This window comes from Vespa crabro, chromosome 8, assembly GCF_910589235.1.
Source record: "Vespa crabro chromosome 8, iyVesCrab1.2, whole genome shotgun sequence".
In the NCBI taxonomy this organism is placed as follows: Eukaryota; Metazoa; Arthropoda; class Insecta; order Hymenoptera; family Vespidae; genus Vespa; species Vespa crabro.
The window spans coordinates 9277701-9301273 of record NC_060962.1 but is presented as its reverse complement, the minus strand read 5'-3'; the positions used below and the strand labels follow the sequence as shown (position 1 = coordinate 9301273).

Sequence of the window (23573 nt, the reverse complement as noted above, 5' to 3'; positions counted from 1 at the left end):
TTACAGATAAACGTGCAGGGTCACGACGTCATGCGTGAATGTCTGGATAATAATATGCAAAAGTAACAAAGTTTCAAGAATATATAGAAAATGGTCCATTCTTTTTCCAATAAACAATTTATTACAAATCTTTACAATATATTTTCTGATATAATAGTATATAACAATAATCGTATTTTTACGAATAGTTCTTTTACGAATAGTTTTTATTTTTCGGATTAACGTTATTTGACGTTGTATTAGTATTGTTTCCTATTATATTCTGAAGAATAGCCTTCTTTTTTTTCTTTATCTCTGACAGAAGTTTGGTTCTTCGGAATATATCATTAAATATTCCAATAGCCATTTGAAAATTTCGACAATCTCTTGGCTCATGCGCGACCGACCAAACACCCTGAATCGTATCAATTCCTTGACATACTTTGCAAGAACCTGTGGTTAACTAATTGTTAATAAATGAATTTTAAGAAGTCATTTATTAGGTGGAATTTTCTATACGATTACTTGCCGACGAAAATTGCTAAAGTTTTAGTACGATTGTTATAAGCGAGTAAGGAAAATGGTCCACCACGTCTAAATGGCGCATGTCCTGTTACATTCCACGTTGTGTTCAGAAGTCCTTCATGTATAGGTTGAGATATGAGATTTGCCAAGGTGACTATTATACTTTTATTTAAAACCTTCATATCTAATCTCACTCCAGCTTTGTTTGTCACCCATGATCCTGTCAATTTGCAGGGTAGACCTAAAAAAGAACACGTTCAACTTAAACGTATTAAATTTTATGAAATTACTTTAGGAGGAACGTTCACTGTATGTATATATGTATATATATATGTATATATATATATATATATATATATATATGTATGTATATACACCTTCATTATTTTTATCTGTCGAATGATCCATTTTAATTTCTTCTAATTCATCGACAATTCTATTGAGTATCTGATCGGCAACTTCTTTCGTTTCGTTAACGGTAACAGCGATATTAACGTGGTGCACATTTGCAACGTCCTCCTCAACGGAATTCCGATTTCTAATACCGTTTTTACTTTCTATAAATTCTTTTCCCAATTTATCTTTTTCTTTTACAGTTGGTGACTGGTTATAAACTCTCGATTTATCCTTCATATTCTTAACTCCCTTTTGAAGTCCACGTCTAGCCATTTGCTGGTTCAACGTCATCGCATCCTTAGATTCATCTTTCTTATCCCCATTTCCCTCGGAATCAAGATAAACGGGATTTAAGAATCTTTCTACAGGTTGAACATGTTTCTTAGGCGAAATATCAACTACCTTTTGCAAAGGCTCGTACAAATTGTTGTTCATATCCATTAGCGTATCCGCTCTATTTTCATTATACATTCTAGTTTGAGTTTTGGAAGGATTCACGAGATATAAATGATTTCCTTGATCCTTATTTTTGTACACTGGGATATAATGCAATTGTTGTTGTTCCGAAGGTAAAACGAAAGTTTTTTCATATGGTTCCGAATAGATGTTTGTAGGATTCTTTAATTCAATCGTATTCCCTTCGTTGTCATTGATCCGAGGTGTAGGAATTTCCTCGGAATGTAATTGAAATTGATTGTTCATTAGATCTTCTTGATTATTATCACTTAAGGGATAAAGATATTTTTCATCGGTTTTTTGCACCAATGAACCATAATTATTTGGATAGTTTTGTTCTTGTCCCGATTGCAATATTCCCAAATTAAATTCATAATTATTATACATGTTTTTTTCATCTGTATCTAATGGTAAAGTGTATTGATTTCCGTTTGATTTTGGAATTAATGAATTAGTATCGAAGTTTTCTTGATCCATTTTTGGATCCTTTTCAGTTTGATATTCTTGAACATTTTCATTGTATGTATAGAAATTGTCATTCAAATTTCGATTAGATCTGAGTTTTTGAAGTTTTCTTTTCGAGGACAATTGTTCTGACTGAAAGTATACTGGATTGTCGTTATATGGAGAAGACATTGTATAACTTTGACGAACAGATCTAGCACGAGGATATTTTTCTATTTCCTCTTCGAATTCATCAATGTCGTTGTAATATTCGGCATATTCTGCTCCTTGATCGCCAGAATTTTTCTTCATTGGATCATTCGTAGTAGTCCTCATTAATCGATCTATCATATTTTTCTTTTCGTCGTCTCGTTCACTCTTATTATCTGTTTTCGTAATTGCATTTGCAATTGTGGCTGTCGAAATTGTGGATTGAGTCAAATCAATGTAATCATCTGCATCTATAATGACTGTTACATTATCAATTTCGAATTTACCGTCATCGGATACTTTTTGATCCAATGCCTTTTTAATATTATTTTTAGGATAAATATTAGATATTTTCCCTTTAACTGATTTCCCTTTTACGAGAGTCTTTTTTCTTTTGGAGTCGTAATCTGCCTGAATGAATAAACTCTTAAGTTTTCAGAATATTGTATTATGAAATTTACGTAGAAATATCGATAATGAACTTTGCACAATAATATGAACTATTATAATGGAGTCTTACCTACCTTAGCGGATGCCTTTTTGGACCATCGAGGTTCTCGATGTTTCTTCAGTCGTTTACGTCGACCTCTATGCCTCTTCCATTTTCTTTTCTTCTTACCTTTATGCTTCGAAGATTTCGAATGATTTGGTTTTAAATTAGATTTCCGTGCGACGTCTTCTTCCATGAAAATTAACGAATACCTATCCTTATTGTTCCGAGAAGAGTCAATATTCACGAGTTTATTTATGGTTTCTCGCATCTTCAAAGACTTAAGAGCGTCGTTAGCAAATTTCTCTGCCAGTCTGCTGATCTGAGTTGATTGCGATTCGAAGAGTGTCGTCTCATTGACGTTCATAACTTTATCCGTATAATTTTCTTCATGTTGCCTTTGTTCTCGAGTCCCTCTGATCCTAGCTCTTTCCATTTTCAAATCCGTATTCCCTTGCGAGTTCTCTCTTCTCGTATTTCGAACGATCAGATTGGCTTCCCTCGATCGAACGTTTCTGCTATTTTTAAGATCGTCCCGGATGCAAGTCACGTTAACTAGTAGTGCGATCATCGTGACAAATCTGCTTTTTTTTTTTTTTTTTTTTTTTTTCCCATTAACCGATATTATTTACAAACTTAACCATGAATAAATTAATTGACAGGTTCGATTTACCTGAGCAAACTTGACTGCATTCCTCCGAGAGGTTGACAAATCGTATCATCGGTTTCGTGGCCATTGATTCAAAACTGAAAAACGACGGCGTTTTGTCGTTTCCTATATCGTTTCCATATGACAGAACGTCACGATCTATACGATAAGAAGGTTAACGTTATGCTTTTATTTTATAGCTCCTATTAAAAATGGTGTCTGATATCAAACAAATTAGAATTTGTTAACGCAGACGAAGGCCATTTCGGCGAGTAAACATTCTTTCGAGGGAAAACTGCTCGAATGTCAGGAATCACAGGAGTGGAAGAAGAAGAAGAAGAAGAAGAGAAAGAAGAAGAAGAGGAAGAGGAAGAAGAAGAAGAAAAAGAAGAAGTGAGGATAGGACGCTTAATTTCGTCGCACAAACCGTACATGTGTACTTATATATACAGCTCGCTCGTAGAGTCTACCGACCGATCCACTATGTACGATCAAAGGCGACTTGGGCCAATGCCAAGTACACGCGTCGGCCTCAATTAGTCGAATATTACGTATAAATGTCATACACCGAGCTATCGTACTTACAATTAGCCGTATAGTCAACGGGTAGAGGTGAAAGAGATGCATTAAGCCACCCTCGCTAATGCGACTACCACTGTTGTACCTCGAGGTATATATATATATATTTACTAGTTCTAAGGAAAAGCGAGTTCGACGTTCTCGCAACCAAATGGATTATCATCCGTCATTTTAATTAATTATTATCTTCGCTTCATTTACTTCATTAATTATTTTTATGCAATTAACGTAATTGCACGTGTAAACATTTCAACCAATGAAATTCCAATTTAACCGAACAATCTTGAAACGTATGGCAGACGGTGATAAACAAAGCGTCGTTCACGTTCAATCGATTTGACAGACGCATTCGAATGCACCGTGAAATTTGTTGATTCCTAAGATGTTAGATCAATTTCTAACGTTGAAATATGTACTGCATAGATACATAGACACGTAGAAATTATTTTTGCAAGGGAGTCGATTTGATTTTGTATTATATACATAGTCACACTCGTAAAGTGATCCTAAATCGTACATGAATAAGATTTAGGAATGTGTATAATCTATACAGAGGAAGAGAAGTCGAAGGAAATGTTCTTCTTATAGATTATATATGTATGTATGTATGTATTAAAATTGAATCTGCACACAAATAGATTCTCCGAGAAGACGATCCGTCGAAGTACCATCGGCGCCTGGCGAAACTCGGCTACACGCTTGAAAAAGGAGAAGTCACGGATGGTCAGTACCGGAGAGAAATTATGGCTCGGGAGAAGGCATAGCGAAATACAACGTATGTATCGGTGCAGCGTCGAAGTGAAATCCCTGGAGACACGGGAGCATTGATTATTATTAGAACCAGCTAAGGTACAACCGTACCATCTTTATCGTTCGGTCAAATAACCATAACGTTTCGTTCGATTATGGATCCTTCAAGAAAGATCTTTCTAATTAATTACATTCATCGAAAGATTATTTAAAGAGATTGTTTTCACATTGACACTTTGTACATGACACAAAGTTTGACGTTCTCTCGTAAGTTTGTTACGAAAATGGTTATTCCGAGATACACATTAATCAAATGGCTAACTACCAAGCTGCTTGAAATTACATTCGACATAGACGAATGTAATTTTATTAGATCGTAAATATAATACATTCGAGTTGGAAATTCGTTCGATCGTTGAAAAGAGGAAAAGGATGCGTATCGAGAGAATCCTTCAGGGAGTTTGAGAGCGACACTTTGAAGATGAGAGAGAGAGAGAGAGAGAGAGAGAGTTGAAGAAGAGGCCGACGGCGACGACGACAACGACAACGACAAAAGCTGCAACGTTGAAGAGGATGACGACGAAGCTGAGATAGAAGAAGAAGAAGAAGAAGAAGAAGAAGAAGAAGAAGAAGAAGAAGAAGAAGAAGAAGAAGAAGAAGCAGAAGAAGAAGAAGAAGAAGAGGTAGCAGAGAAGCGTGGAGGGCGTCTCGACGTCTTACTGCTCTGGCATTGGTAGCAGTCTCGAGATAGCCGCCGGCTGGCTTCCTTACCACCTCGGTGAATTTATTCGGGGATTCCGAGCGCAAAGCGCCGAACGATAAATCCGATCGATCGTCCGTAGAGTGATCTTTTTCTCTTTCTCTCGTTCTTTCTCCCTTTCCTCTTTTTCATTCCATCTCCATATCCATCTATAATCATTTTTCATTATTTTCCTTGAGAAACGATTCTCCGATTAACGAAACGCGAAAGAAATTTCTTAATCCTTAACGAACGAAAGAGAGGAAAAAAAAGAAGTTGATAAAATTTGAAAAAGAAAAGTGCATCGAAGTGAGTGCTTCAAAGGAAAAAAAAAGAAAACATAAATAAATAAAAAGAAAAGAGAGATTATTATCATATAGGTGAGTCGAACTTTTCCTATCTTATCTTCCTTCTTCGCTTCTAAGACACGCTTTTTTTTACTTTCTCTCTCTCTCTCTCTCTCTCTGTCTCTGTCTCCTCCTCTCGTTTTTTTTTCTTCATCCTTTGCCGTCGTAGCAGCCCCTCTCCCGCGGCTATTTTCGCGCGTCTGTTGTGCAAGTGTCGAACGCATTAAGGCGGCATTCGAAAATCGTGCCTACCTCCGATGCTGCTACGGCACGTCGAAAGATCGCGGATCCTCCTTCGATCGTCTCGCCTTTTCTCGACACGTTGTTCGATGAGTCTACCGTTTAAAAAAGTTTAGGTTTCGTATAACGCCACTCTTTGATTAATGTTGAACATTCTATTCTTCTTCTTCTTCTTCTTTTTCTTTTTTCTCTTTTCGTTTTTTTTTTCTTTTTTACTTTTAAATTAGAAAAGACATCGCTCGTTTCCAATACGTGTTCGTGAAAACAACGATGATCGATTTGGAAACATGTATGTCTAACGAGGAAACACTCGTAATTATCCTTTCGAGTTATCTTTTTATTTCGTATAAAAAGTCTAATTCGTTAATTATCATATGCCAACGATAGTAAAGACATAATCGAGGATTATGTAAAAACAGTTGTCCCTTAATTAATATGTACGTATGTATAAATAATAAGACATATAGATCAATAATCTCCAAGAGGAATCGTACGATCGAACTTTGACTTTTCTCGCGTCGATTCCGTACACGAGTCAACTTTTCGTTGCACCTAATAATGCTTGACACGCGATGACATCGCATAATAAATAGAGAACTCGGCTCCGAAATGAAATTCTGTGTTACGTGCTCAAGGTGCCTCGTAAAATAGCTACGCGCTATTTTCCTGGCACAGTTTCTGAAAGTCAAGCGTCCAGTGAATCAAATCGCGGGTCCAGTCATACGAAGGCCAAGTTTTTAGCTTCTTCTCTTCCTAAACAAACCGGTCTTAGTCATTAGAATCACAAAAGTCACGATACATGCCAATGTAAAACGTAGAAAATCTCCGAATTGGAAGTCATTGATTAAAATGAAATCTAATGCTGAGGGAAGAATTAAAAATCGTCACATAATTATCACGTTTCGCTGTTTACTTATTTATTTGTAAAAAAAAAAAAAAAAAAAGAAAAACAACGAGTCGTGTTTTTTTGTATCTTGCAACATTGTTAAATAAAAAAAAAAGAAAAAAGAAAAAAGAATGAACCAACAGAGTAATAGGTTGTACAGGTCTTATAGTCTTTTAGTAGGTGATCCCGATAAAGAATTTGTTTTCGTGCCAGGTGACAAATAAAGTCAAAGCTGTGACATACCGATGCCAGCAGAACAAACGATCATATCACAACAGTGTGTATGTATTTTGAGGACAAATATATTTTCTTTAGATGGTTTCAAAGGGCGCGCTTCTAAGATCTTAAGTTTACGAGGTGCCTATACGATAATGCGTTCCTCGTTATCGATCGAAATTCGGCCTCCCTCGATCAATCGTTTAGAAAATTGTTCTAAACGACTTCCGGTTTACTTATTCCGTTCGTTTCCTTCATTCGTCCGTATACGAATATACCGTATATAAGATTTTCGGCTGGTGCGTAAAAATCAATGGCGGAAGTGACCCGATTAGCGGGAAAGTACAAGAAAATGCGGCCAACCCCGCGTCTTCGGTTAGCGGGCTAGCCAATCGGAGCTACGAATACGGGTTCTACGTGCCGGAAATAGATTTTGCTCAAACCAAAGGTTGATCCACCGACGCCACTTTCACCAATCTCTACGATCCATCGTCTACGTTTTATCGATACGGTTCTCTTTACAATATTTTCATCTATTTATTAACGAATTTGATGATAACCTCGACGATAAACGATGTGACGTAAAAGGGAAAGATAAAAAGAGCATAGAATATTTTTAGCTGTGGTATGTATCGTATAATGATCGTCCAATCGATTCATTTTTACATCTCGTATAACCTTAATTACGATATTATAGGATAGAGATCATCGTGAAACAATCAACTGATCTCTTGTTTGTAACGAAGCATAGATCTTCTATAGATTCTATGTCTAACAATAACGAAAGAACGACAAGAGGAGCCAATTTGTTAATAGGCTATGATTCATACAAAAAATATCTTGTTTTCGATGTTTGAAACATATTCAAACGCATATTCGTCAAACATATTCATGTTTGATTTTTTAAATTTCAAATATTCCATCGATAATACAGAATCATACAAGTTTTCGTTCTGTCATATTTCAATATTTTAATAGTCGGTAAATTACCAGCGATTCGGTTAAAAAGAAACTCTTACAATTTTATCTTACGAAAGATGCAGAAATATGAATTTGAATATATGTTTCCTTAGCGGGTGCTTCAGATGGCAGCACTGTAACGATTATTGAAATTCAATTGGTTTGAACATATATCGACAATGAGTATAAAGCGCGCGAAAAAGTGACGACGTATCGAGCGATCGTTCCTTAAATATATATCTTTAAATTTTACTTTTTCTATAATTCCATTATTCAATTCGGATGGAAAAATGTAGCGTAATTGTAACGTCTTATATTACAGAATAATGACGTAATTCAGCATCCATACAATGGCTTACAACAAATCAATCTCGAGCGTAACCTCTAAAAGGAAAAAAGGTATTTGATATCTATTGAATTTTTATCGATAGCATAGATCATATCTTTTTACCAAACTATAATGAAAAATCATTGGAATTATAAAGCATCGTTCCATTTTTCAGAATACACAGCGGAAGTAAGCAAAATCATAGCGAGCGAATCGAGAATCCAAGAGAGAAGATCGACGCAAATTTTACAATCGACGCTTAGGGTAAGTCATTCGATTTTTCATTTCCACCGCGCGAAATGATTCCGAGCGAATCTTATAAAGGAGAGATTTGTAGCGTATATATCGATGATTGCACGCATACATCATGATCGTTCCCAAACGATTAATTGCAAAAGAAAATAAACAAAAAAAAAAAGGAAATCAAAAATTAGACGATAACTTTGACGAAGGAAGTGCAAGCGTAAAAGTTTTACGCGCTAATTGATCATCGCGGCGTAGGTGATATTAAGAAGAGACAAAAGAAAAAAAAGAAGACTTTAAATACATTACGTCACGACAGGAGGATCATCTAAATTAAACTAAAACCGTGGAGCACCGCGTAGTTAGATAGAAAATATCTGGTTCGATGCCAAAGTTTCTTGCCGAGGAAGAAGTACAAGAACTCACCGGCAGCGCCATTCCAATTACTCCCGCGATGCACCGGCACAGCTCTAATTCTTCCTTTTTTTTATTTTTCTTTCATGCTTCATTTCGAAATGATTTCTTTTTTATTTATTTATTTATTTACTTTTTTTTTTTTTGAACGGTTTCTCCGATTTATGGAAAGAACGTTCCTAGAAATGCATCTTTTAGATAAGTGTGATTGATCGTATGTTGTACAACAAAACTATTCGATTTCAACAACTGCAAAATCGTCGAGATAACGTATTATAGATCGTAGATCTTGGATCGTGTTTATGAATGTGGGAAACGGTCAGACCGCTAGAAGAAGAAATGTCGTTTTGTATTATTCTTTAGTTTTGGCTGGACGTCAAAAACTTAAAGTTCGTGCCAGTAATCCTTCCTCGCGTGTCAGAAAATTTGTGAAGAAACGAAGAAAGTACGACGTCTTTAGCCATGTCTGAGCTTTCAATGTCGCAGTTATATTGCATTTTCGGTTACTCTTGACCCAACTTAAAAATTTTTAAAGTTATTTTAGAATTCTTCGCTGCCGAAGGCTGATCTTTTCTGCAGTTTTTACTTCTTTCTTTTTTTTTTTTTTTTTCATTTAACTTCATCATTCAGGTCATTCAATTAGAATATGAAGAATTTTAGCATGGTTCACGATAGATCGATCGATAACTGTATGGATGAAAGTAAAAGATGGATGTGCCAATGATTCGAGGATCTCAGAACTCGCGATAGAAAGAAAATAAATTACATTGTCGTGCTAACATATTGAACTCATCCGGACGGAGATCACTGAGTTTGGCAACACGTCAAATCTACGTATCGCCGGACTCTTTCGATGTGCCAATACCACCCATAGAGCCGTTCAAGAAGCAACTTAACGTCAACGTAATGCAAGTAAATCATCTTGATTTACCGTTGAATGATGAAAAAGTCTGCTATTTGATGATTCGCTTTCGCGTTGCGTGATTTCGATTGTTATATATCTACGTTTTTTCTGAATAAAAATTTATCAAAGAATTATCAGACGAATAATGTCCTGTCATTTTCCCGACTCTCTCTCTCTCTCTCTCTGTCTCTCTGTTTCTCATGCCATATAAATTGTCCTTTCGATCAGCTAAACATTTTAACCACCATATAACGTTATTTAGTAACTTATGTCAGATATAAATTATAGAAACCGCAATCCAGTTAAGAATCTTAATAAATCAGAATTAACCTTGGCTATCGTGATAAATCAAAACGAACGATCGTGCTACAAAATATTCTCGGTACTCTTTCATAACAAATTTGCATACTCTATAAAGTATTTTCGATATATCATGATCGAGATATACAATGCACTGTATATTGCAATATTTTGCACTCTAAAGTTTATCACCCATGTCTCCGGTATGCCAACGATGCGTCGCGAACTTATTTGAGACCCATCTAACTAACAAAGCGAAACAAAACGGCTGTTTTACGGTCAAGAAATTATACAAATAATGTTTTACTTGAGATTACAATGGAAAAGTGTGAAATTCATTCGTCTTTATGGACATTATTAATTATTACACAGTGAATATGACAATAAAATATTAAAATCATCAATTGTATGCATCGATTTCTTTTTCGATATTCAATGCATGCAATGTTAAGCATATTTTTATGTCAACGTACATACGTTCTCGTAAAATAGAATTGGAGTTATTTTATATGAAATAATGACGCAACGTTCCTAAATACAGAAAAGGGGCACACGTTGGTTTCAATGCACGTGGGTATAACGACTGAGAGGCTGAAAATATCCTAACATCAATATTGTCCTTATTTCTAAAATGTTTACGAAACAACGATCGAATAATATAAAGTAGTCGTGAAAATCTCAAAGAATGGTACGAACCGTATCTTTGTTCGTGTAATCGTCTTTAACTATATACAGTATCGGAGTGTAACATCATCAATGATCGATTCGATGTTTTGGGAAATTGTAGGGATTTCGGGAAAATCGGAATCTTTGATTGCAAAAGAGCAAGGTAACACGTCGAGATAGGAGTTCGCTTAATCTCCTCGTCGGCGAATAACGGGAGGAGGAGAAGAGACCGAGATGCGATACGAAAAGGCCGACTCTCGTATAACTCCGTTCTGAAGTTGTATTGGAGAAGTGTAAGAAGGGTAGCTATTTCTGGTCGTGGGGAGCCGAGAGTCTCGTCGCGCAAACGGCTCTTTAGCCACTTCTCGTACATCGAGTAGTAGTCTGGCGTTCGCCGCGAATCGTAATACGCTTATTCCGAACTAACGGAGACTGTGCGGAAAGGCCGCGAACTTTGTGCCGTTGATCCTTCGACGGATAGCCCAAAGAAACAAGAGCACGATCAGAGAGAGAGAGAGAGAGAGAGAGAGAGAGAGAGAGAGAGAAAGAGGGGGGGAGGGAGGGAGGGAGGAAAAGAGAGAGAGAGATAGAGAGAGAGGGATAGAAAAAGAAAAGTTTTCCATTTTCAAAAGAGATTAAATAAAATTGTGCATTTTATTCACAATTTTATCAAAGATAAACGTTTGACGTTCGCGCGCGAACCGCAAAGATTTTTTTCGATCGAACCAAAATCGAACTATTTAACGAATACGAAAGATTTTCTTGCTCTTTTCTTTCGACTCGAAGCAACTTCGAGATATTCTTTTGTTCTCGTTAAAAATCTTTTTTTCTTTCTTTCTTTGCTTCTTAACGACGACGAGTAAATCAAATTTATTTTCGTATCAGGATAAAGAGATTATTGTCCTCTTTGTGTCTACCGTGATCCTATGATTTTTTTCGATCATTTCGAATTATTCTCTCGCCGCGCCGTTCCAAGGAAAGGCCTTTTGACAGAGAGAGATAGAGAGCGAGAGAGAGGGAGAGCCACGTAGAGAGAAAGAGAGAGGGAAAGAGTGCAGTGCACTGGCGTGAAAATAGACGGACGACGGGGGTGTTGCTTCGTGAGGTTCGGTAAAAGTGACGAGCAAATGCTTCCATCGCTGTCCATTACTATTGGAAGGCGAGAAAAAGGAAATGGTCGTTATTATTAAATCTAAACGTTTGACTATTCGATATCTAAGATGATGCGACACAATGTTGATTAAATGGTGTTTGACAAATACACAATAAATTCATTGAGGGAATACTCGTCGTTAAATTTATTCGGTACAATTTCGCCGATCTAAATCTAAAGATTGACCAGAGTGAGAAGAGGAGCTAGAGGAGAAAGTGAAAATACAGGCCGAAAATATAAAAATTTGGGCGTGGAGAAAATCGAGAGAAAGATCTTTTTTATGCACAATCAACGCCATGAAAAAAGAATTTCTTTCTCTCGTATGGAAATGAAAGAATTGGCCGTCTATCAAGGAGAGAGAGAGAAAAGGAGAGAGACGAAGGCGAGAACATCGACGGAATCCTCATAGGCATTTCGCACAAGTAAAAATAAACTCAAAGCGCGACGCTTCACTTTCGTGTGGCAAACTTGGCGAATTTTTCTTTCCTTCTTTTTCTCCTTTCTACTCCTCTCTATCTTCGTTTTTTCTTTTAACGAGCTCGTACGAATATAAAGTCGAAAAAAAAGGACGGAGAAGTTGTAGCAGAACGAACGAGTGGGACGAAAGAAAATTAACGATAAAAATAATCAGCAGAAGACAGTACGAGATCATTCACCAGACTGTATTCCTACACACACAGTTGGAAGAAGTAACTTCTTTCTTTTCCCTTACTTTCTCTCTCTCTCTCTCTCTCTCTCTCCCCCCCCCCTCCCTCCCTCCCTCTTCCTCTCTTCAACGTAGCAAAAAGGAAAGAGTCCAAGAAAAACAAGAGAAGCAATAAAAATCGTGGCAAAGAAAACTCAGAGAGATCTAATTCGGAGATTCGAAAAAGTTGGAATTCAAGGTGGCAGAGTCGTTATGGATCTTTCAAGAAGGCATGATCGATCGATCGATCTTATCAAAGAGCCTACGTCAAGAAATACCGAAAACGAACGTCGAAAGAGGATCATCGAGATTAGAATCAATGCGTGATTGATGATATCGCGCGAGTAAAGAAAAAAAAAAGAAGAAGTTGGAGAGGTGGTCGTAGAAGGAGGTGGAGAGAAATGTCCTTTTGTAGGATCACGGGGAGGAGCAGGGGCCTTCCCAAGCCGAATTATTTCCCCTTGCTTCCTCCTATCAGTCCAGCCGATGCTAAACGCTTCTGTCGTATCACCGGTAAATCTTACGGCCTTCCGACTCATCATTACATTCCAGTACTTCTCGGCGTTCATTCGCACGACAAGTCTAAATGTAAGATTACGAATGCCGCCGGATTTGGTCCTCATCATTATACCGCTGGCCTGATACTCGGCGAGAAAAAGAAGCACGTTGTTTTGAAAGATTATCGTTACGTGTTTCCGATTCTCGAAGGAGAAAATGACCAACAAAGAGCTCTGAGAGATCTTTTAAGGACGAAGAAGCCGTCGGTAGAGGAGGAAGATCACAAATTCGTTTACACGGTCGAAGAACGAAGATGCAGTTTAGTTTTTCCGGCCAGATTGGAAGCGGCTGTACGAGATGGTGATGTTAAGGACGTTATGCTCTCTCGAGACTGCGATACAGTTCTCTTGAGACTGAAGCAAGGGAAAAATGTATCCGTCGATTTTAAGAACTTGAAGGATTTCGAGAATCTTTACGACGGTCTTGGACCAAGCGAAGAAGTCCTGAAGGAACGCGAGAGATTAGAGGCTGAAGCCAGGAAACGCAAGAGAAAGAGACAGGCGGGTCTTAGTTATGCGAAGAAGATCTTTGAGGAAAAAGAAAAGGCTGCGGAGGAAGAGGAACTTCAAAAAACGAAGCATCTCAGATTGAGAAGCGTTAAGGAGGAGGAAGTTCAGGAGAAAGAGATTGAGAACTGGAAACGAATCGACTTGGAAGGTGCTAGATTAAGGGCTTGCAATATAATTGCCACGACAAATCTGTTGAAGGATTCGTTCGACGCTTTTCCAGAATCTTTGGATTTGAGCACGTTCTCGTCGGAGGGTGTACCGTTAACGAATAAATTGCCTACTCCAATTAAGATAGAACCCCATACGTTTGATCAGAGTACCGAATTATCGAGTACTTCGCCGATTTCCGAACACACCGGCGGTTTCGAGGCTATCTCGATGGTGAAACCACTAACACCTTTGAGAATAAAATCCGAACCTGGTCTAGAATCTGCCCTCACGAATATTTCGGTTAACGACTTGAAAGGAACCTCCAATGTAAATGCCAAGTTCACGGAAGCTGGCGAGACGGCACTCGAACGTCTTCCCAGAGTCGAGGAAATTCCTGCTTTAGTGGAAAAAATCAAGTGCGGAGAAAAGACTACGATGCACAAAGTGAAAGGTCTAAAGTTGGATATCAAAAGTGCTCAAAGATTTGTCACTGGTCAAACAGTGGAGACGCCGATAGGTCCCATTTTTGTTCCAGGGCAAACTTTGGAAACGCCTCAAGGCCCCGTATTCGTTCCTGGTTTCACGGTGAATACACCAGATGGACCACTTTTAATTCCTGGTCAAATCGTGAAAGTTAAGGAACAGAATGGCACAGAGACACCATCGTTCGTCGCTGGACAAACTTTGGCAACGAGTAAACAGGGCGTGCAATTTATTCAGGGACAAACGTTTCACAACAGAGATGGAAGTAGATTCGTGCAAGGTCAAACTGTATTGACCGACGAAGGGCCAAAGTTTGTGGCCGGTCAAATAGCTGATAACGGAAACTTCGTACCTGGACAAACCATTCTCACTTCGGATGGTTTGAAGTTTGTTCCTGGACAAACTATCACGGATCATCAAGGAGAACAAATTTTTGTACCCGGAGAAAGCGTTAAAACTACCGACGACTGGGAATTCGTACCAGGGCAGTGTATTCGATCTCCTAAAGGGGAAACAAAGTTCGTACCTGGTCAGACGATGGTAACATCGCAAGGTGGTCATTTCGTTCCTGGGCAATTTGTTACGGAAGACTCTGGAGAGGGACACTTTGTGCCTGGAGTCATCAAAGAGTCTCACGAGAATGGTCTTCAATTCGTACCGGGCATGACGTTAGACACACCAAAAGGAACAAAATTCGTCGAGGGACATATTTTGAAAACACCAGAAGGGAAAATATTTGTTCCTGGACAAACAATACTCACCGAGGAAGGATTTCAATTTGCCGCTGCTAGTAAATTTGACGAGGTTGTACTAGCGGAAGCAGGACCAGTAGGCATACCGATAGACTCGAAGACAGCTAACGCGAGTTCGATGTTCAATCAGAAAGAAATTTTCGGTCATATGGTTCAAACGGACATAGGTGTCGAATTTATACCGGAAGGCTCGAGAAACTTACCAACGGGAAAGAGAATCGTCCCGGGGCAATTGGTACGCGGTGGAAAAGACGAGCCACGATTCGTACCGGGTGTTATGACGGAGGATGGTTTTCTTCCTGGTCAGATAGTAATGACGGAAAAGGGGGAACAATTCGTGCCAGGTCAGGTGATCGATACAAGCGGCGGGCCAAAGTTCGTCCCGGGACAAATGGTTGAGACGCGTACAGGACAAAAATTCGTTCCCGGGCAGACCGTCGAAACGGCCGACGGGCCGAGATTCGTGCCTGGTCAAATCGTTGATACGAAGGTTGGACCAACTTTTATACCTGGCCAAGTGATCTCCACGGAAGACGAGGGTTCTCGTTTCGTGCCTGGACAGGTCGTTGACACTCCGGACGGACCTCGTTTTGTGCCAGGACGGGTCGTAGAATCGGGAGAGTCCGGGATAACTTTTGTATCGGGTCAAATCGTACAAACGGAGGAAGGTCCGCGTTTCGTAGCACCAGATCTGACCGATACGCCGGAAGGCGAAGTGGAATTTTCCGTTCAAGGATTCGAGGTTACTCCGGAGGAATTGCGTCTTCTCAGGCCAAACCATTTGCATTACAATCCGTATACCTTGTATCACGGAGAAAGTAGCATAGACGCTAGGATGTTGCGACAATTATCAGAAGCTGGCTTGTCGATTGGTAGAAAGGTACTTGCAAATTTACCCGCGGTAGACGTGGACGTCGATCCAAAGGCTGTAGCTTTAGAGCAAGCCCTGGTGATGGCAGAGAAGCTTGGATTGCACGGCAGTGCGGCTGTAAAAATGGCCCAGGTAGTTTCTACCGTGGCACAGCTGGCGAGAAACATCGTGCAACAGCAAGAACGAGACGGCAATCGATCGGACGTGAAAGGCTTGACGAATGGTACCAAATCGCCGATCACGATTAATGGTGTCAAGGACAAAACGACGAACGGCGAGAAAGAAAATACGAGGGATGATTGGCTACGAGATGCGATTAAAACAGCGATGGCGTCTGCAGTTTTAGCGCTATCCGGTACGTCCGACGATAACGAAAATGTGAAACAAGACTTGGTTTATTCCTCGATTACCGAGGCGTTCAATGTGTTGTTACGTCAGAAAGACGAGAGCATGGAACGATCGGTGGACATGGTCCTTCGTATTCTCCTGATTCCTCAAAATCGTAGTGAACTTTGCCAAAGTACTATGTTGGAATTGATGGACGACACGAAGAATAATAAAGTGGATATATTGAAATCTACGATAATAGGTCAGACGTTGAAAGACGACGTCGTACTCGAGAGATTGTCCATGGTTCTCGAAGAAGAACATGGGACGGATTTGATCGTACCAGCGTTCAGAACGGTATCGAAAAACGATCCGGAATTGGTTTCGCGAGTTCTTCAAAAAGTATCCGAAGAAGTGGCGAGCGTAGCAACGGAGAAAGAAGCTGCCGAGACGGTGCACAAAGCGATAGTCCAAGCTGTCCGAGAATCGAGCGAATTACGGGTGAAAGAATTGTTGAACGACGAGGGTAACAACGTGCGGGAAATGCTACTTCAAGCCGTGGGATTGGCTCGTGCTCTTGGAATGTCCAGCACGGCTAGTAGCCTTTTAGCCGTGATCAGCGATGATAAATCTACTCGTGCTTTGGCCAGTGACAGGGTCACCTTGGACGTGTTAAAGAGATTGACGATTATGAGAAAGTTAGCCGAGGAGAGGCCACCTTTCATGAACGCTCTCGGACAGCTCTGCAGCGATCCGGAATTGGCCAGAACGGATCCACGCCTTAGAACTCTCGTTAGGGAAAGCGCAGCACTGATGATAGTTCCGGAAGAAGCTCCGTTGCAATCGTCGGTCGACGTACCAACGGCGTTGCTTCACGCTGACAACAGTTTAGCCATGGAGGAATTCCTTATGAGAAGAAGTCATAAACCAACGTCGATCTTTATGATACTCAAGCAAGGCTTGCAGGCCGTTGTACCTAGGGAGGCCTCGAGATCGGTCTTAACCGGAGAAGTAGCCTACACTGTTCTCGACGAAGACGGTATTCATCATTTCGAGCCGTTACACGTATTCTCGGCTCTCAGATTAAATCGGCCAACCGCCCATCGTTTTTCCATGTACTGTTGCCCCGTCGCCAGGGAAGAAGATATCGATGCTGAAATGACGTCCACGTTCACCGGAACAATCTCGATAACTAGCAGTCTCGAAGGCTCGGCTAATGGACTCTGTCAGAAGCAAGATAACGTTCCCGTTGCTCTGTCAAGATCCGATAGGTCTTTCGGTATTTCGGGTAGTAGGGAAAATACACCTAGCTTCAAGAGATTAAGCAGTATCTGTCAGGAGAATGTTAACGAACGGGTAACTTGACATGACATTTCTTCTGAATAATTTTCACTGACAGCTATGAAATAATACAATTTTCAATAATACTTTTATCCCCGTTGCATTCTCTTTCCCATTTAAAAAAAAAATACTTCGAAATTCTATTTATTCAACAATTACGGTACGAGTTAATATATGCTTTTGTTCCAGAAACCATTGGACAATTACATCGTCGTAAAGGATTATACGAACGAGACCGATGGCTTTACGGTGAACATAGGTGATATCGTGGAAGCTTTCGAATACGCCGATCATGCAAAGTAAGTCGATTTTTTTTTTCTTTCAACATGCATGCAAAAAGATGTAACAGTGCCAGTGATTGTACTAGTATCGATAATTTTTAATCCATTTCAACACTTTACTCGATAACAACGTGTACGACTAAACAAAATTTGCTATGAAAGATGAAAAAAAAAAAAGAAAAACGTAACAAGTGGAATCATTGCCGCATACTTAATCGCTTGGATCGCCTCTGCTGAAACGTCAAGGTGCAAATTTGCTTCGACATAAAAAAAAAAAAGAACGAATTAACCAAAATGAAAAACAAAAATAAAATATAATAAATCGAAATCGAGCCAAGGTGGCTCTATGACCGACCGATTGACGATGTTGTAGGAAAATGAAAATGGATCCAGAATTGGAAATTGGTGAAATCTACGGTATATTGGACAATTCGGCCGCAAGACACAAGCTGTCCATTCGACCTCGTCGAAAGTATACTGATCCGCGAGCACGAAGTATTACAAGGTCGAACTCGGACAGTAGCCTCCAAAGGTAAGGCTAACAAAAAAAAACCTTAGAATAATTAATAACGTAACGACGAGTTAAAAAAAAAAAAAAAAGGAAAATATCAAGACAGAGTTAAATGCAGGAGGTATCGTTCATCGAACTCTCCGTTACACGAGCCAAGGGCGCGTCATCGTTAAAATTCTGTTGACGAATTGAATTCTAGTCTAGACAGCTGCGTTTTGTTAATAGACGCCTCTTGTTCGATTACATCATTCTTTGTTTTATGAATGCATCCACTCTTCCTGATTTTCTACGAATCTTCTTGAATAATTGAAGGATAAGCAAAAGGAAGGATAAGTCTGGAAAGTATAATAAATTTGTGTAAAGTAATGCAAGAAATAGAAATATGTATTATGTTAAAAGCAATCTTCATACTTATCGATCTGATAGCTTATATGATCGTTCCTAAAAGTGCAATCACAAAGGAAATCTACGACGATCGAAGCGAAAGCAACTACGTGGACAGTGAATTTACGGCAAATTTACGACTAATCCACGGTGAATTTAAGCGCTACATGAATTGCCAATCGAATCTCGAAAGGACGACGCGAGTGTTGCTCGATCAAAATAGTAACTGTTATGCACAGAAACGACAGGTGCATACGACGAACGTTTCATTTCAGGTCAATGAACTCTTATAGCAGCATCATACGAACGATAAATTTCAAGTTGCATGAAATTTCGATAATTTTCAAGATACAACAACTGAAGGATTTGAATTGTAAGGTAAACGAAGATAACTGTAAAAGGAGAGACGATCGAGAATAGATCATTGGCGTTGCTTAAAAACAGTCAAATTATACAAACTTCCTCTTCCTTTTCACAAAGATATATTCAGTAAGGTTGATTTATAACGACGTTAATGAAGACTATCCATTTATAAATGTCTAAACCAATAATATCTTGAGGAGTATCTTTTCGTAATCGGCGTAACGCCAAAAACGAGCGAAAATCGATCTTCCTATCTGTGAAAAAAATTTATCGGGAAAAGGATTATTATGTAAAGTTGCGATCATCGAACGATACAAGAAATTGACAGTCTTTTAAACTTGCTCTTTCGTCGCATTTGTCTTTGCGTAATTAAAAAAAGAAGAGAGAGAGAGAGAGAGAGAGAGAGAGAGAGAGAAAGGATTTATTATAAATTTATGAAAAAACTCTCATGTTAAAATGCAGTTAAAATATTAATAAAAAATACTGCATCGGAAGAACGCTTTTTGTCTTTAAATGAATATTAGCTAATACGAAAATATGTCTATCCGATAATAGAATTATCCAAGACGATGAGCATTCCATATCTATTAAAAGATAATTGCGAGAAGCAATTAAATTAATGGTTGAAGTCAATTGCGCAGGAAATTCGTTGCACAATATTTGAGACGCAGGAGTTCGGGATATTAGCTCGCCAAAAAGAAGTGACTCCGCGCAAGGATAAATATCGGCCAGTTCTGAAAATAAATTAGGGTAAAGGTGAGGTTCAAACCTAAAATGTCGTCTGTGATTCTGGCAGCGTTGACGTTCAATGAGCTGCGAACCATTTACTACGGATCTACGTGGAAATGTATGACTGTTCTAAAGAAAACTATATTTCGACGATTAGAAACGAGAATTAAATACTTGCCAAGACGAAATAAAGTTCTTCCTATTGTTTTACAATTGTAAATGAATGTTTATTAAGAAGCGTTTGTGTTTACATCAGAAAAATCGATTTCTTATGTTTTTTTTTCTTTTTTTTTTCTTTTTTTTTTTTTTTTTTATCGAATTTCAAACGTTTTGTTCGACAAGTATTGCCTGTGTAAGAATACGTAGAGCTCTTCGAACTTATACTATTTTGAGTAATGTCTTTAATCGAACTTCTTGGAATTGCATCTAACGACAGCGAGAATAGATGCAAGCGAATGCTTGCTTCTCTTTCCATCAAAATTACAAAGTATAGATAGATACTCGAATGCGTGGGATTCGGCGGATTATATTTTTATCTTGTGACTAACGCGTCGCACTTTCTCACCGTCGGGAATCATCGTTCATTCAGCCGAAGGAAAAAATTTGCCGAACGTTTAATTTAATTTCAGATAAGATTGGTTTTATTTCGAGTACATTTATTTCTTCCATGACATCCATAAATTTTGACCCTTTTTTAATTTATCGAATGACGCATGTACATACGTTTATATATCAATGGTATCTTTATTTTCAGTGATAATAATGCATAAATATCATTTGTGTGAAACGTGATATATATATATTATTTTTCTTTTCTTTTTTTTTTTTTTTTTTTTCTTTTTTCAGAGTCTACGTTCGTACAGCCGATGGAAGAGAAGGATGGCTACCAATGTCCATTCTAATGCAAACTACTCTCAGCGAAGAAAGTTCTGCCATGGCTGGTCATCATCGACCAGAAGACTCTCATTATCGAAGAGAGTACGTCCCTTTTTTATTACGTTTTTCCCGAAAATTCTAATAATTGCCAAAAATACGTGATGATATATTGTTTATAGGGCAGTGGTTAAGGAACTTGTCGAAACGGAAGAGGAATTTGGGAGAGACATTCAATTGGTCGTTGAACGTTACTTGAAACCACTCGACAATCCAGACGTTCCACGTATAGTTCGCGATAATAAAGACATCATCTTCACGAACCTGAAGCAAATCGCAGACTTTCACAATACGTACGTAAAGTCCTCGATTGAACAAATAATCGATCAGCCAAAAGAACAATCAATTACGTCTCTCAGATTCAACCACGAATTCGCCCCAAAAATATTCTTTTCGTTAAAACACGTCCATCACCATGGACGAACATACATGAAACAAACTGAAATTTCGTTATTCCGTATAGCATCATATAAACATATCAAATGAAACGCACGTACACACGATCATTCATAGAGCACACGTACACGTAAACTCATTAACTTACATTTTTCACTGTCAGTATAGGAAAACAGTATGTATGTATATAGAGGATGAAAATCCATGTTTGAAATGTTGTTTTGTGCACGTGTGGCTTCGTCATCGACTTACGTGTGTATATTTTTCAATTCTTTTTTTATTTATTTAAAAAAGATACATGTGTGGAATATAAAGTAACATCGAAAGGATTTTGCGTAAGACTACGTTTGAGAGCGATCAAGAATATTAAAACATTCATAATAGGTAATTTTCTTAAAAGATTCTAGATATTCTTATTAACTTGTATTATTGAAAGAAATGATTGAAACATTTAATGTTATGACTGAAAACATAGTCTTATGTAAACAATGTATTTTACAAAAAGAAAGAGAAAAGAAAAATTAAAAATTGTCCGAGATATAAAGACGACATCTCGGTATTAACAAAACTTTCGTGTTAACAATACGAATAAAACGAACAAGATTTCAGTTTGCTTTTGTGAGTATTGTCACAGCCCATATCCCCCGTGACTAATTGTAAGGCATTTCTTGCATCGCGCACAGACCCACCCTTATACCCTTTTTATAAAAAATTTATAACAGTATGCTGTATACGTCTCGCGAGAAGCGAAATTAAAGGCACGTAGGCATGGAGTGATTTTGTGGCATGAAAATTAATTCCGGCCTTACTTAGATCGTTCGGCAGGGTGTTGATCGAGGGTGTTAAGTACTATGCGGATCAGCCACGCATGTTGGGAAAAACTTTCTTGAGACTGGTGAGTATCATTATGATAATATCTTATTGAAGATACAAAGAAAAAGATTGTAACCATTTTTTTATTATTTATCCAAGGAACGTGACTTCGACAAACATGTTGCATATTGCCGGGACGAACCGCTTGCTCAGGAATTTCTTCAGATGAACGATCAAGTACGAGAATACTTTGAGGTGAGTCTAAATTGATTAAAAAACAAATTAATAACATAACGTTAAGCATCATTATAATAATGAGACATCGTGTGGAAGAAGAATCGTACAATTTTTTTTAGCAAAATGATAATGCAGGTTTCTGTACGGATCCAAAATCTAGTTCTGTGAAAACGATAAAACAGATTTCTACTTCCTTCTATTTGGCACAAACTATACGCGTTATCTGCGCCGTGACATCGAAGCTCGCCGAGTTCAATTCTCAAACTCGACAGTTACAAATGATCTCTGTCAGTGATCTTCATACTTATCGCCGTTTCTCACATAATATATGTAAATGTAAAAACAAACAGACTTCTTTGATTTATCAAAAAATAACAATGACGAGTCTGTTTTTTTTTTCGCTTCTTGTATACAAAAGATACTTGATTACGTGAGTTTTGTTAGAAGTAATCATCACATTGAAATTTGCCAAAGCATTAAGGAAAATACTTTACCGATGCCATCCTTCTAACAACATCTTTAAAATCTATAGAAGAAAAAGAAGAAGAAGAGGAAGAAACAGGTGACGCGATATTCGTCGCTCATCCCACGCTCTATAATCGAGTCGGTATGGATTGGAGAAAATGTTGCAATTATATAACGGGCGGGGGCCAAGCAGGCGTCTGTCCAGTCCCCGAAATAGCTGAGTTTATTCTTAACAGGCCGAACATCTTTCGTCTCTCTTACGAACGCACGATAGTTGCCCGATGGTGAACGTAGATCGAAAAGAAAGAAAGAAAGAAAGAGAGTTTATCGATCGGTACCTTATAAAATTTCATCGTCTACAGAGATAGACTGATTTCTATTTCAAGTAAAGCTTATCACTCTTTTTGTCATTGATCTTGAAATATAAATGACCATTGATTAATCAAGACGCACGATTATTTTACAAACATTCTGATGAGTCGATGAGTCATATTTCGAAACTTCTCTTTATCCAAACTACACGAGAAAAACATACCTATTCGTGTTTATTGAAGACATCATTAGATCTAACTGTCGGCTAGTCATCAGATCTAAACTTTAAAGAACTTTCTTTATCCCAGCTACGTAATCGCGTAGGCCAAGAAAACAATAGTCTTTAGACTTGCGTTATTTCGATAGTATTTCACATTTTCTTTCAGTGACTCTTTCCAATATTCTTAGATCAAAAGATTTACGAATTCTCGATTCTTCTAAAGATTCTTAAAACGTCTGATCTATGTAAGAAGGCATTGGAAAATTCTTTTCAAATCTTACAACTTTTATTAATTTATATATATATATATATGTATGCGCGCGTGTGTGTATATATATATATATATATATATATATATACACACGTATATAAATACTGA

The 23573-nt window shown here is 38.2% G+C and overlaps 2 protein-coding genes across 5 annotated transcripts in view; one reads left to right on the top strand and one right to left on the bottom strand.

Annotated features, from left to right (window-relative positions):
• Positions 1 to 48: 48 nt before the first annotated feature.
• Positions 49 to 6746, bottom strand: LOC124425973. Its single transcript, XM_046967130.1, has 5 exons — positions 3174 to 6746; positions 2535 to 3081; positions 882 to 2421; positions 509 to 745; positions 49 to 432 (listed from the first exon to the last, which is right to left on the bottom strand). Exons 1-5 carry the CDS (start codon positions 3191 to 3193, stop codon positions 194 to 196), a joined length of 2583 nt encoding a protein of 860 aa, XP_046823086.1. The 5' UTR covers positions 3194 to 6746; the 3' UTR covers positions 49 to 193.
• Positions 6747 to 12945: 6199 nt separating this feature from the next.
• Positions 12946 to 23573, top strand: part of LOC124425969 (obscurin) — a 29730-nt gene continuing 19102 nt past the window's right edge. For all 4 annotated transcript variants that reach the window (XM_046967112.1, XM_046967114.1, XM_046967113.1 and 1 more), the window contains exons 1-7: positions 12946 to 17565; positions 17740 to 17849; positions 18205 to 18363; positions 20665 to 20796; positions 20874 to 21044; positions 21961 to 22042; positions 22120 to 22215. In XM_046967112.1, the coding sequence (XP_046823068.1) occupies positions 12961 to 17565; positions 17740 to 17849; positions 18205 to 18363; positions 20665 to 20796; positions 20874 to 21044; positions 21961 to 22042; positions 22120 to 22215 (5355 nt within the window). In that variant the 5' untranslated portion in view covers positions 12946 to 12960. The remainder of the gene's footprint in view (positions 17566 to 17739; positions 17850 to 18204; positions 18364 to 20664; positions 20797 to 20873; positions 21045 to 21960; positions 22043 to 22119; positions 22216 to 23573) is intronic.